This window comes from Phaenicophaeus curvirostris, chromosome 2 (genome assembly GCF_032191515.1).
Source record: "Phaenicophaeus curvirostris isolate KB17595 chromosome 2, BPBGC_Pcur_1.0, whole genome shotgun sequence".
In the NCBI taxonomy this organism is placed as follows: domain Eukaryota; kingdom Metazoa; phylum Chordata; class Aves; order Cuculiformes; family Cuculidae; genus Phaenicophaeus; species Phaenicophaeus curvirostris.
In genome coordinates, this window is record NC_091393.1 from 79,050,451 (window position 1) to 79,065,862 (window position 15,412).

At 36.0% G+C, this 15,412-nt stretch overlaps 1 protein-coding gene across 2 annotated transcripts in view; it reads left to right on the forward strand.

Annotated features, from left to right (window-relative positions):
- Positions 1-15,412, forward strand: part of BABAM2 (BRISC and BRCA1 A complex member 2) — a 178,466-nt gene that overhangs the window by 125,077 nt on the left and 37,977 nt on the right. For both annotated transcript variants that reach the window (XM_069852612.1, XM_069852613.1), the window contains one exon: positions 13,439-13,538. In XM_069852612.1, coding sequence (XP_069708713.1) covers positions 13,439-13,538 — 100 coding nt within the window. The remainder of the gene's footprint in view (positions 1-13,438; positions 13,539-15,412) is intronic.

Here is a 15,412-nt window from a genome sequence, read left to right on the forward strand (position 1 = left end):
GTCCTTCCTGACATCAGAATTAGATGTTTTTTTTAAAAAACTCATCCCCTTATTGCTTTCTTTTTTCAGCATGTAAACAATGTTAGGTACATTACTTCCAAATCCTATGGTTTTAATCACATTATTATTTTAAACCAAAGTGGATAAGAATTTACGTAAGTAAACAAGGATATATATCATTCTCTTATCTGCATTACAAAAGAACTGATTTTTTTTTAAACCCTGTGGCTGATTATTCATCTGAAGTGAAATTGGGCATGTCTAGTATTCTGGAATTGCATTGGCACTCTGAGCTCTCAGTGAAATATGGAAAATCTAAAAGGAGGAGATGAGTAAGATTTCTGTGGTGTAAGTGTAACCTTTGCAATTTTTAAAGAAAATTAGATTTGAACATTAGCCAGAGAAACACAAAGTATGATAGTAATATTGCATATGTAGTAGTAGCAGACCTCCAGGCATTTGGAAGAAAGAAGCCCAATGAACAAAGACTATGTACAGGAAGGTTTAGATTTAAATTCGAAACTGTGTTTTGTTGTTCTTGTAGTGTCAGTTTGCTATTTTCTTTCTTCCAACTTTACAGCAGACCTAAAATCTTCATAAGCTAACACATTCATTATAATTCACTTAAAAACCCCAATGTTGGCCTGTATGTTGAAGGCAGGAAACAGGAGAAAAAGGAAAGAGCATATGATTTCGGAGAACTTCAGTCTTCACAACAAAATAACAACCTAAGCATGTATAAGCCTCAAATCAGCTATTCCTGCCCTGGGCTTAGCAGGTAAACTAGAATTCTCAAATACTATTTATAGATTTAAATAACGCTGGAGGTTTCGTCTTTTACATTCTTTAGTCAATTAAAAAAAAACTTCCGTGAGTGACAAATCTTCACAATAAAAAAAGCTTGCAAAGCTTTTTAGGTCTGAAATCATGCAGTTCTGTAATTACAGATAGAAGTGTAGACAGTGTACAATGTGGTCTTTACATTTTGTAAAATGAGAAAATGGGTAACCTGCCTCAGCAGCTAACGATAAACTGAAATGACTCAATATTAAACTTAACCTTGACAGACGCTGAGGACCTCCTCTAGAAATTTGGGTCATACGCAACTTCTGTAATAGCTGTGAGTTCTATTTTGCTTTTATTAGCTTATGTTAGTATTTATTCCTTGACTTAAATTGTATCATGGATCGTATCTGAATGGATTTGAAGAAGTCTCTGCACAATACACAAGTAGTATTATGTGCTGTTAAAACACTTTTCATCCTGTAAGGTGAAAGGTATTTTCATAAGATGTAGTACTACTTCAGTGCTTTTATTTTTAAGTAATCTTCTGATGTTCAGTGGGTATTTTTGCCACTCTTAGCCACATCTCTCTTCTGGCTTGAAGAAGAATGTCAGATTTGCACTGGATGGTGCCAAGGAAACATAATTTTCAAGTTATTTCATGAGATGTAGCCTTATGAGTTAAACTGAAAGCATGAGGTGCTGCCGTTTGTAAGGTGTTTTTTATTTTGCAAGTGCTTTGCAGAGGTCAAGTGTTCTCTGTTTTTTTCTAGCATGACCTTAGTAAGTGTAAATTTTCTATGTATTTCTCAAGTCTGTAAAGACTGGGAAAGAATAGCTGTGGCTGTGTCAATTTAATTTACCCCAGAAACTACTGGTAGAATTTGGCTACGTTAAGCATACATATGGGAACAAGAAATCTTGTAGAGGAAACAATCAGTTTTAGTTTGTACAATTTAAACGTATTATTGTAGCTTGGTTTGTAGTTATGGTGATTTATCAAATGACATTAACACAACTTTGAAAGTTGATCATGCAAGCTGAAGATCGCCAGCTGATGTGTCATTCACTGACAGAAATGGAGGTGATGCAAAAAATCAGACTGTTTGGTAGCATAGCCTCTTTCTTAAAGACTTCAAAGCAATCAAACTTTAAAGAATTAAAAGTACAAGGTATCTAAACATATACATAGATAAGAGCAGATTCCAACACCATGCTAATAGTTATTGCTGGTAGAAACAGCCAAATGCTATTAGAATCTAAATATTCTCCAACAAAGATTACAATATTTTCCCTTTGGTAGATTAAGTATTAAAACCGTATTCAGTTATGTAGCCATGCAAGATAATTAAAACAGCACACCTAGGACAGTGTTAGAAGCCACTACACTTATGATTTAATAGATTAAAAAAATTGTCCCGTATATTGTGTAATGGGTGAAAAGTTGATGAATTGTTGAAGTGATTTGAATGAAGGAAGAGTTCATTTAAGTGTCAAAAGCTGATACTTTTAAGAGGTCATTTGTACAATACAGAAATTTTTAAGAAAAGGGAGAAAACTGTATTTATTTATGGAAGAACTTTAGAAAAGAACACATACAAATACTGGCAAGACATTGTAGTTTTAATAAGATTAAGTGATTATCATTCTGTAATCTAGAAGTCTCAATAAAATAATATTAACAGTTCAGTATCAGAAAGTTGGAGCAAACAAAGCATGAATATAATAGGATTTGTTACACAATTTATCTTGGTCAATAAATCTCTATTGACCAGTAGTAGATCTTTGACTTGGAAATAAACCATCTTTGAGTGAATGGTTTCTTTGAAGTAGTTATCATATCCTGTGAATTTTAATTTTAGTTCATAGAAAATGCCTCATTCAATTACTTGTTTCACCTTTTTTAGTTATCCTTTCGGAGTGTTTTCTAGCAGTGTTATTTTTTAACTGGCATAGCTGATGCATTTGTGACCAGGTGCTTCTGATTTTTGAAAGGATAGGAAAGTTAGGAAAGAAAACAAAGAGAAAATTTTTTTTCTAAGATTTTAAGTGTGAGGTTCATGCTATTTTGTGTTTTAATCTATTCCTCCATTATTCTTATTGAAAATTTCTCTGATTAGTGCTTGAAGCAATGTAACATTTTCTTATTTTCTTTTTTTTCACTTGTCTATAGGACTCAAGAACCTTAATATAGTTATTTCCAAAAAGAAAAGACTTAATTTAGGAAGCTGTTTTAGTTGTCTAATATCTTCAGTCTTATTAAAAGACAGACTGTAAAAGATTTAAAAGGTGACAAGCTATCTGAAAATGTCATTCTTCAACTACAAAGGCTGGTTTATCAAAGCACCTGATGCTTATTTCTAAATACATCTAGTTGCAGATACCTTTTTGGCCACTCTGTTATCTAAGCATTCAGCTTGCAAACGCACTCAAGGCCTTAAATGCTAAGTAACATTAATCAAACCCTCAAAAGCTGATAAGATATACTAACAAAAAGTTGGAATTTTTGTCTTCCGATGACTGCGTAAGTATTTGCAGTTTCTAAGGGAAAGAGGTCTGCGTTAGAGGAAGCTTACGGGATGCAAGTGTGTAGATTTGACTCCGGCCAGACTGATTTGTGTATGTGCACCACACGCATTCAGAACCTATTACGGCAAAAAGGGGAAACTTTGTGAGAGTTTTTGCTCCAGTCTTTGTCTTCCAGCACATGCTGTAATGGAACTGCTCCGTGAACAAAACCCAGGCATCAGTAAAACTAATAATCCTGTGAATGCCTGTATTCACCTTTTGACCAACTACACTCTGCTTTAAGTTGCAAAGCGTGAAATTTCCCATTTCTTGTGCATGTATGGTGCCCCTGCTTTGATTTTAACAGTGAGGACCCATAGTTTTACTTTTCTGCCTTTTTTTTTTGTTTTAAAAGTTGGTCTATGTCTGCCTTTTTACAGAAGGAACCTTTGTTACCTCTGATGTAAACCAGGGTTTCAAAGCACCAGCGTTATCTTTAGAGAATTATTCCCAGACGTTCCACCTACCAAAGGCTGCCTTTGTGCTGTGTGATGCATGGCTTGCTTCCTTCTGTTTTGAAGAGAATGTATTAGGATGAACATTGAAATACTTATGTTAATAGGAACAAAATACACTTGTCCAAATGCCTGTGGTAAAAATTCTGAAAGGGGCTGTAAAAACCATCGCAGCAGATTCCTATCGTCTTGTTAAACGAATAAGGGTTTAACATGGTTCTTATTAGCTTGTCAAACCACAGTGGCTGTGTTTACATGAAAAACTTATGTTCTCTTGCCTTGTGTCCACATGTGAATATGTTTGACTTACATAAAACCTGAGCTCACTAGGCTTCTTGGAACATTTAGCAGGAGCACAAGACCAGGCTTGTAGCATTTCACATCATTTGTGAACGTAAGATAAAGCCAATTTCAAGTTCTGAGCAAGAATGTCTCTTAATCATGCTGCAAACACGTGGAAATCAGTGTCAGAGGCAGATCTATGAACGAGAAATATTTTTTTTTCTCTAACTTTCTGCCTTCCATGGGCATTCTTAATGTTGATACAAATGCTCAACTTCATATCCGGAAGTTTTCCAGCATGTTGCTGTCATTTAATTTCTGATTTTTTTCTGCAAGATTTCTTATCCTTTCAGTACTTTACTTTTTCTTGTTCTCCATGTAAGCTAATCAAATGTGATGCTGATGATGTAGGACTCAGGATGTTTCTTACATGAAATGTTTCTCCAGATAGAAGAGATCCACAAATTAGGATAAGCTGTCTAGAAAATGGAAAAAAATGTCATGATGTGAAAGAAATCTACAACACAGTACTATTCTATCACAGAGGCAAAAAGTGGCATGCTTGCAAAATGACTGTGTCACTGGAAGTATTAGGCATTAAGCAATATCAGGAGAAGATTAACAATGAGGCACAACTACTATAATTTGCCTAGTAGATATGGGAACATAAATAAAATAAGGAACAATATCATCAACTGGAATTGCAAAATGTAGAAGGCTTCAAGTTATAGGAAATGACTGTTGTTATTCAGAAAAAAGTGAGGGCGGTAGGCAAGAGAGGCAATGAATTAGTACAATTTTTTGAGACTCATTTTTCTGATTCATGAAAAAGACACTGCTGGTTAGCTGGGCTTCTTTCAAATACTAGAAAATTACCTGCCATGTGAGCAGTCATAATAAAGTAAGCTGGATGTTATTGAATGCATGCAGTAAGATTGATAAGAAATTATGGGTATGTAGGGCATTTGTTTGTAAATATAACCAATACCATCTTAGAACAGTTATTCATTTATGTTACCCTTATTATGGGTGGATAGTAAGAGAAAATTCATACGGATTTGTGATAAATACTCTGTTCAATGGGATTGTTTGGGAAATTTCCATCACTAAAGCAGAATGGATTATAAGAACACAGATCAGTATCTTAAATGATGACAAGCTCTGTGTAACATACCACCCAGGCTTCAGTGCAGAGGAATTTGCAGTGATGCTTGCCATAAATAAATCCTCAATCCTTTGATTAATTTATCGAGTCCTACTGTTTCTGAGGAGAATACTGCTCACAATGTACAAGTGCTCTAGTTTTCTTTTTCTTGTTTATGCAAAAGTTTATAATTCCCAGCTCCTATCTTCACACTACATGTAAGCCATTTTTAGTTCCTTTGAGTCAACACTTCAAGTCAATACATATTACCCTTGAAGCAAAAGAACCAATGCCCAATATTTTTGTTACTTGCTAGTTAGAAAAACCTTGATATATTTACACTTAAGGTGGTTATAAATATATCTGCAAAACAGGTAATGCCACTAGAAGTATATTTTGGAAGAACATGAAATGGAAAAGTAAAATTTCAGATAAGAAACACAAATTTTTCTTCCTTACAGTCAACGCAGAGGAGAAATGAAAATAGTGCATCATTTTAAACAAGTTCCTGCTTTTGTTTTGGTCATCTCAAATCAGCACAGGATGAAAAAGTGTTGTAATTAGGGTACAATTCTCTTTGTTTAGTGAAAATTTGGTCCTATTTTACTTGTGACAAGTCTCCAGCCTCTTTCTTACTTGCCCTTCTTCCTGAAATCATTCAGAAGACAATTGCAGTAGGTTAGGCTAGATAGATTTTCTCCTAGCATCTTGAATCAACTCTTTAATCTTCCAATGTTGGTTTCTTAACTTCTTTAGAAGTAAAAGCAAAATAAGACTACTTAGCGTTCTCTCTTTTTTTTTTTTTCCTTATCTGCCCATGTTTCTTATCTTATCTGTCCTTTTTTTGTTTCAGTGATGTTTGCTGCAGTTCCATTTGTCTGAGTTTCTTCCCCACAACTTCTGGTTGTTTGTTGGGGCATTTTTTTTACCATTTCATTATTGTACATAATTCTCAGGGAAACTCTGACTTATCTTCACTTTGGATTCAGATTTCTCTTAATTTTGTGTCCAGATTCCTTTAAGAAATAAGCAAAATGCTTTGGAAATATTTATTTCTCCATAGTAAGTGTTTAAGACTTTAGTCTTCTTGGTGCAATCTGCTCTTCGTCCCCTGTTGTTCAATCTCTGCCTTTCAGTTCCTTACTGTGTTGTGGAGTGTGAAACACTGGACTATGCAATTTCTTTGGGACAGGAACCATGACCTCCTGTTTAAAATGTGAAGCATATAGCAACTTGTTCAGATCTTTTTATAACTGTTTTCTTTAAATAATACTGTACTGATGGAGAATTAATATTAATAAGTAATACATTTGGGGTGTGGGGGAATCTTTTTTTTTTTTTGAGAACAGAAAAAGTTTCTTTAATTTCTGTTATGTTATTTCTTGTGTATTCCTTATTATCATTTGCAGCCTTTCCAAAACCAGACTGCCTTGAGTGACTGATCATGTTAAATTTATAATATAACCTGTTATTGGCATTTTTTGGTAGAAATATTAAGGGGGTGCTTAAGCATAGTAAGCAACCTTTGTCAGAATTTTTGAGCTGTATGAGTGAATTGCACTCTTTATAGGTTGTGGAACTTCTCATATTCTCTTTTTGAACCTGTTTGTAATGTATTATGAAAAATAATTCTACCTATTAAGCGTAGGGGTTTTTTTAATACTTTGAATCAGTTTGAAATATACTGCTTTTATACTTGTCACTTTGATTTTATATCATCAGAATCAACAAGTGATCAAAATTCGTGCTCTGTGCAGTGTTACAAACTGTTATTCTTCACACCAGTTAAGTTAACCTGTATTTTAAATGGCCGCACACATTGAAGCCTTGCTGATAATTTCCTTTTGCACTCACTTGAACCTTTTCTGAACTTTGTTCCCTGAGGAATGATGGAGTTTCAAGAGGACAGTAGATTCTGCTGAGCTGCCTGGCTACCCAGGGTGTATATTGTAACCTTCAGATTAATTTATAAAAGTGGGTCTGCTTACCCAGAGACAAAAGCAGTGTGATGAGTGCTTGTTACACCATGTGCTGCCGCTGTGTAACATGAAGTGTCAATTGAGGATAATAAACATTATCCTTACATGTTTTTTTAAGTTCATAGAACACGAGGCCTGAGGACAGTGGAGAACTCAGTTTTCCATTGCTGCCAGCCACAATTTTTACTTGTCCAGCATGTCAGTGGAAACCTATTAGTCCTCTTTATGCAGAAACTTTCTGCATATAAAGATCCATTAAGCAAAGGAAGCATCTCTTTAGCCCTGATTTATCTGATGCAGAGGAAATACTAGAGTTTTCAGACTTTTATACTATCAATTAGTAGTAAGAAATGTTTTATACTACAAGAGTATCTGTTTTTCCTCCTGCCAGCTCTAAGCCTGACCAGTGAAACGAAGAAAAGAAAGGTGTTCTAGTTTATTTATAGGGTTACCTATCTGTTCATCTGTTCATCTCCTGCTTCTTGGTTTTTTTTCTTCCCCTGGAGGAAGAGGAAGTTTTATTTCCTATCTTACATTGTGTAAAATAGGATAGTATAATATTATAGAAAAGTGTGCTTTTTGGACAATTTTACCTGCAGCAGAATATGGAAGTTGGAATAACCCAAATAAAGCAGTATTTATTAGCATTTATGGATGGCTTCATCCCACAGCTTTTATACTGTTCCATGAGTGCTGTTAAACTTTAGTGTACCTCAATGTAAGCATCTGGATATTGTAAGTGGGCAAGCAGAGAAGCAGACTGGTTACAATAACTTGCTAGAACATATGAAGTCAGTGAAAGAGCTGCAAGATAAAGCTCAGCAAATCTGACTTGCAGTTTTCTTCACAGTCTGGGAAAGTAAAATACGTTTTGGTTTTAGTATTTGCTTTTTACAGTGATTGTGTCTTATTTTTTCCGATCACTAGTCAGAAGGAGCTCAGAGGTATTTACCTTGAACTTCTAGTAGGTCAAGGAAAAAAAAAAGATATTATTCTTTCAGCTCTAATGGCAACATTTTTTAGTCTGAGTTTGCTTAGGATTCTTTCTCTAAATAAGTACATTTGGCATAGTTTTCCCTCTAGGTCTATTTGTGATTGTATTTTTTTTCTGTATATTCAACAATGTAGGTACCTCAGATTATATCTGTTAGCTGAAAACATACATTTCCATTTTCCCAATGTGGAAGTAGAAATAATTATAAGTCAACAGTTTTTCTTTAAAAATAGAATATAAGATTTTTTTCTGTGGACACACTTTACCTTGTAGTAGATTTGAGCTGCCAAGCAATACGTTAATTATGTGTGCTTTAAATGGAGTATTACTAGAAAGGAGAGAAAACACTGCAGAAACCTGGACTGTCCAATTTTTCTGTAACAAGAGCAATGTTCTGCTATTTTATTGTTAGGCTTTTTATTGCTGATTGAAGCTCTATCCTAAGGCTTCTGCCAAGCACCACATTATTCATGTGATAGGGAGGATTTGGTTATGGTCAAGCAAGTCTGAAAAATGGTAAGATGACAGCAAATCTGGGATCATGGTTGGTAAGGCAGCTTTTGTGGTCACGTGCTTTTATTTGATGTGGTTCCTTGTGCCTGCCATGCCAAATGGTGTTATATACGAAAGTGATGAAACTCCAACAAAGGAGAAACAAAATGGGAAAGGAGATCAAAGCCCATAACATGAGTCTCGAAACAGGAAAAAAAAGAGCAAAAAGAAGGGAATTTCTTTTCACATGCTTCAGGCTACTTTTACTTGTAGCCGTAATGAATAATAAACCCTTTAAATGCTTGTGTAGGTCTGCAGTATTCCTCAGTTTCAAAATAATACAGGTGAAAACTTACAGAGAGTTAAGGAGGGTGTATCCTGTGAGAGCAAGGGCGATAGTCTACAAAGTCTAAAGTCTACGTTCCATCAACAGGACGTTGATTTGAACATGTTTTAATACCGGCCACACTGAGACAAAAGCCCTTAGTTATTTTAAACTGGTATAAAAAGTCTTCCCAGGCAGAGGCAAGTTTTTTGTTTATTTACATTTTCAAAGCTAGGCAAATCTTCAGCTGTACTGGTCACAATCATTGAAATTGTCATTTCCGTATTTTATGTGGGTTTTGCCGAAAGAATACATTGAATTTGAAACATTGTTGAGTGCAATCAGTGTTATATACCACTTTCTTTGGGTATAAAGCTCTTTAATGCTATGTTGACACTGTATTCAGGAATAGGTATGATCCATCTTATAGTGCTGGATCTCTTTTCCAAATTTACGTCTTTTACTCTTTCCTCCCTTGGAGCACAAATAGCTGCCATTGTGCAAGGTGCTTCCTTTTAAAAGCGTAAATCTTAGATGTTCTTTTCTTTGTGATACTTTCAAAGAAAAGCTTATGGGATTTGGAGAGATGGAAAATGGTAACAGGTACAGGCAAGATAGAGAGAGAGCAAAATACATATGCAGTGTTATGTGTGTACGGGTGCTTAACTGTAGTACTGTAACTTGTGTTAGCAGATAATTTTATAAACAGTAATATTTTTATGGTTGCAGGACCCTGCAAGATGTAGGGGGTAGTCTGAAATAATTCCCGTTTTTCAGACTCAGCTCAAAAATTTTCTAGCAATGTAAAGAAACCTGCATTTTTCTGCTCAGAGAAAGGAGAAGCAAAATGAATTGCAGGGAAGAAATGGGGTGAATGGAAAAAGTCTAGGGGAAAAGGACAGGCCCGAGATAGCATGAGGAGAGTGGCAGAGAAGTGGGTAGGGTAGGGATGGGAGTAAGAGCATCTTCCTTTGTGCCTCTAAGTCTGCCTTGCCAAACCACCCAGGCTTCTGAGCTTAGGACGTGGATGCACTCTTAGTCTTTGCTAGTGAAGTGATGTTTTGAAAGAAGGGAAAATAACTGGTTTTTTTACACATAAATACTCCAGAACAAAAACAATCACTTCTGTAAACCTGTGAATTGATGTTACCCCTTTTTTTTTTTAAAAAAAAAAAAGCATCATTTCTTGAGAAAGACATTTCAAAGTAATTATAAGCTATCAAGAATGGGAAAGAATTTTGCATTTTGTATGCAGGCCTGAATAAATAGATTCACTGAGAGGCAGACAGAGTCTGCACTTGGAATGCACCACTCAACAGCGGAAGTGTAAACACACTCCATCTACGCTCTCTGTGCTTGTATTTCAGCGTGTCGCAGAGCAAAACTGCTATTAATGCAGGCTGACTGCTGCTCTTATTGAATTTAGTAGTGAGTTCCTGACAAAATCCAGTTTAATTCACAGACCGTGGATCAGAACCACATTGTGTCTGACACTCTGGAAATGCAGGAAGACAGGACCTTGCTGCAAAGAAGTCTCTGGTCCATCTTAAAATGAGGTATATGGGGTTGGTTTGGGAGCTGAGTAGGTTTAGAGTAACAGCAAGTGAATAAAGTGCTGAAGCCAACAGATTGTTGTCTCTGCATTCCAAAGTGTTTATGGAACCTTATCTCATAGATAGGTAGATCTACCATGTATTTATCTTCATCCAGTACCAGTCCTAATAAAATGCCATCCACTAAGGCTGTTGCTTCATTAATTAAGATAATGATAGAAAGTCACTGTCAGAATCTGTTAGAATCTTAGCGTTTTAAAAGCAGAAGGTTACTGGAAAATAATTGTGTAAAAATCATAGAAGGGGTTGAGTTGGGTTGGGTTGGGTTGGATTGGATTGGATTGGAAGAGACTTTAAAGATCACCCAGTTTCAACCCCCCAGATGAGGTCTCACAAGAAAGGAACAGAGGGGCAGAATCACCTCCCTCGACCTGCTGGCCACGCTTCTTTTGATAGAAGAGTAGGGTTGTTTGATTGGAAAAAACCTTTGAGATCATCGAGTCCAACTGTACCTGTCCAAAAGTGAGGCAAGGCAGGATGCAAAACAGACAGTACCATTTACTCTGTTTATGAGATTGGAAGCTTTTATAGATATATCTACATAAGCATTTAAGGAATTTAGTAAACTGAAAGCCAGGGTCTAAAAGTGAGATTCACAATCCAGTTGTAACATACCAAAAGGGAAAAAATTTTCATTTTCCAACATTAAAGACTGATGGACCCAGTCTACTTCCTATTTCCTGAAAGCAAACTACTGTTTCAGAAGTGTTCCAACTTAGTAATCATCTAAAAGTCATGCTTCACTGTTTTTAACATCCACAAGTAGCCGAATTATATTCCTGTGTGAGTAATTTTAGTAAGGGGCTATCAACAAGGAAACTGAATTCTGCTTTAAAGAAAAAAAAGTCCTGTGCAAGTTTTACTTCTGCTGGAAAAGTTTGTTTGCTTTTTTTTTTTTTTTATGTACTCGAGATCTTTTTTTCCTTTTCATCATTGCATATGCAAAATCCAGACCTGCAGAACCATTCCATGTGGTGAACAGTCTGCTGAACCCAGACTGTTTTGCCAGAGTAGCAGATTTCCATATACCTCATTATGAGTTTGGGGCTTTTTGATTTATGTAGGCTCTGTTCCTTCAAAGGGATGTGTGACTGTAGACCTTTACACCTATCAGAGTACTCTCTTATCAAGTACTGAGTAAAATACAAGGGCAGGTCCCGCTGGAGAGTAAGAGCTTTATTTTGCAGAGAAGAACTTTCTTTCCAGCCAGTTAAATCTTTCATGGAAATGGCACATAAACAGGAGGCCACAAAGTAACTTAGCTTTTGAAGCTTTATAATTATAGCCAACAAGGTTCTGGATGTTTAGTGATTGGTGTAAGCCACAGTGTGTAGTGCAAATTCATCTCCCTTTTGATTGGTAAAAGACTATAAGAAAGATTTAGGTCAGTACTGGACAGTAGCATGGACTTTAGCCGGTGATTGTCTTATACAACCTGTTTTAAATAAAACATACAAGATCTTTCTACACCAAAGAAGGCATTATCCTTGGCAATAACAGATGTGTTTCAATGTTCTGTGCTGTGATAAAGGCAATTGATTAAGGTGCCTAAATACATCTCTGGAGTGATCTTATTTCTGTGGATTCCTACTATTCAGACTTCCAGTCTGTGCATGGACAGAGTTAATATCTTTTTTTTGTATTATTTACAAATAATGATGATCAAAACCACAGAATCAGAGAATATAGTGATAAAACAATGCAGACTGGGGAGAACCTTTGGAGGTTATTTGGTTAAGCCCCTCCTCAGAGCTAGCTTAAATCAGCACGTTTGCTGCAGTTGTTCAGCTGAGCTTTGAGCACCTCCGAGGACAGAGATTCCTCAGTCCCTCTCAGCTTGTCTTCCAGTATTTGGTTATTCTCATTGTGAAAGTGTTTTTCCTAGTAGCTAACAAGAACTTCTTTTGCTACAACAAGTAGGCATCATGGAATCATGGAATCACAGAATCACCAGGTTGGAAAAGACCTCTTGGATCATAGAGTCCAACCCTTCCTATCTGCCACTAAACCATGTCCCTGAGCACCTCGTCTACCCATCTTTTAAACACCTCCAGGGATGGTGACTCTACCACTTCCCTGGGCAGCCTGTTCCAGTGCCCGATGACCATTTCTGTGAAAAATTTCTTTCTGATATCTATCTGATATGTTTTCCATTACATAAATTGAAGGCATCAGTATGCCTTCAGTAACAATATGCCTTCAAGTCCCCTTTTCAATATCCCACCCTTCCCAGTGTTCTCTTTAAGACTGAGGGAACCCATTTCTTTCAGCATCCCCCCATACATCGTGTGCCTAATAATCTTTCTGATGCGCTGACCCTTTCATCTAGTAGATTAACATCTATGTTGTACTGGGAGGCCCAAAACTGGAGTGGATGGCATGACTGACATTTGCATCGGGACATTATTTTGCGTATTCTTAGGTGGTTTCACTGAAGTTGGCATTTTGATTCAGAACTCAAAGCCCTCTCTTCCTGCAATAACAAGATATCTTTACTACAATGCTCCACATATTATTGAAGGCTAAGAAACAAAATTGTTTACAATGAAAAAGCGGTTTCCTGAGAGAATGCTTTACATTAGTGATACTCTTGATTAAAGTTGTATAATTACATTGGGTTGTGGTATAACCTGTTTTTGTAGATAGCATCACTCAGTATGTTTTATATCACCACAGCATAAAAAACATTTCTTCATCATGAGCCTCTGACTTTAAGCATAGGGAAAGAGAACAGTGTAGGTATCACTTTCAAATCCAAGGGACTGTACGTGTAATGTATTGTTTAATTAACGTCTGTTTCTAGTGCACTTGGAGGATCATCTGCTCTTCACATCCCAGCCTTTCCTGGTGGAGGTTGTCTTATCGACTATGTACCCCAAGTATGCCAGCTGCTAACAAACAAGGTAAGTTAGTAGAGAGAACTCAGTTTTCCTTTCCCTGTGCGCTGTACTGTATTGCAGTAACACACTATAACGTATCTGTTCACATGTTTTTTCTGTCAGGTAGTCCAAGCAGGGCATACTTAAGGTGAACTACACAAAAATACCTTCTTGGTAAGAGTTGAGCACTTACAAAGTAGATTGAATGTAATGACTTTTTTAGGTAAACAAGCGTGTTCAACATCAGATCCAGGAATAGACTTTTTTTTTTACTGTGACATGTTATGATTTAAGGTAAAATGATATTGTATTGTATGACATCGCATTGTAGCATACTGTTCTGCTAGTAAATACAAATGTGTAGTTTGCATATTATATTTCCAATTGGAAGATACCTAAATTCTCATACCATAGTCATCATTGTAGGTACTTTCATTGATTCTCTTCTCAGATGTTTCATCTAGAAGAACTGAATCAGCAGTCTACTTGCATGTTTGTACAATAATAGCTACTTAAAGTTGCTGAAAAGGTTGTGTTCTGGTTCGCTTACTGTTTAAACAAAAAAAGAGTAAGTGTAATATTTTGAAATCTTCTCCAATATTGAAGTGCAATTTTTAAAAGAAAGCTTAGGGGCTATCGTCTAGTAATCTGCCTGTTATGGACCTCATATTTGTATATTATTTTTAACTTCATTTCTCCAAATGAGGAAAATAAATTTGTCTTTTAGAAAAAGTTCTTTAAAACGTGTTTCCATAATTATACTGGAGTCTATCTTTAGAGTTGTTTTTGTTGTGGTTTTCTGTTAAAATGACTTTCTGTTTTTAAAATCTGCAAGTACACAGGGCTGTTTTTATCCTTTCTTAAACAAAGTCCCTTAAGCAAACTTATCATATGTTTTCCTTTTCCCAGAAAAACATTTCAGATCCCACATGAGGCCTTCAAAACAATTGTAGTTTTTTATAAAATTAAATAAATCTCAATTTATAAATAGAGTTTAACTTTAAGGGATACAAGATAGCTCTCAGCAATGATTGTATAAAGGCTTTTTCAAAAAATTTAGGAAGGCACTTGCCAGCCAAGTATTACTATGGGCAAGCAAAATATTCTTACTGTTCTTTTCAAATTCAGTGGGGGAAAAAGGTTTTTAAAATGTTAGTTTTTATTCTGGAAGGGAAAGGGGTTTATGTGAGGAATCACTTATGGAACCATACTGTAAGTACTTGAAGTTACCAGTTGTAAACCAGATGTTCCTGCAGCTTGACAACATGTTCATTGTTTCTGCTATGGGTCAAACCCTGTTCACACTGTTCTACTAAGAAACCCCATTCAAATCAATAAAAAAACATACATGGTGAGAGAATTTTGCTTTAATACTTCCAAGATTAGCGCTGTCGGATTTTGTCTGTGCCAGGATGGATGTCATTCAGAACCCAGAATGCCTCAGTATTTGATGCTCACCGTTAAGTAGGTGGCTCCCTGGATCAGTATGTAACCACTGAGAGAGCTTAGTGTTAAGAAGATTTTGTTGGAGGTGCAGTCTTCAGAAAACACCCGAGATCAATTGTGAAATATACTTTTTCTTCCTTTTATAACCAGAGTGTTATTTTGACACTGAACCAATTGCCAGTTCAGGTAATTATGATTTGCCTATCATGGCTGCCTGCTCAAACTTCAGCAAGGCAAGGTTGTGCTTTTCTTCAGTCTGTATTTTGCATAATTAAACAACGCTTCAGTACTTTGTGAAATACTAAGTTTCACTTAGAAGTGAGTGAAGAGGTTTCCTTACAGATCTTCTGAGTGCAAGATCCACTGTTAGTTTCAAATGTGTTTTAGGATTCTATGGGGAAATCATGCAAGCTAAATGTAGGATTCAGAACTGCTACTGTCAAACATAAATC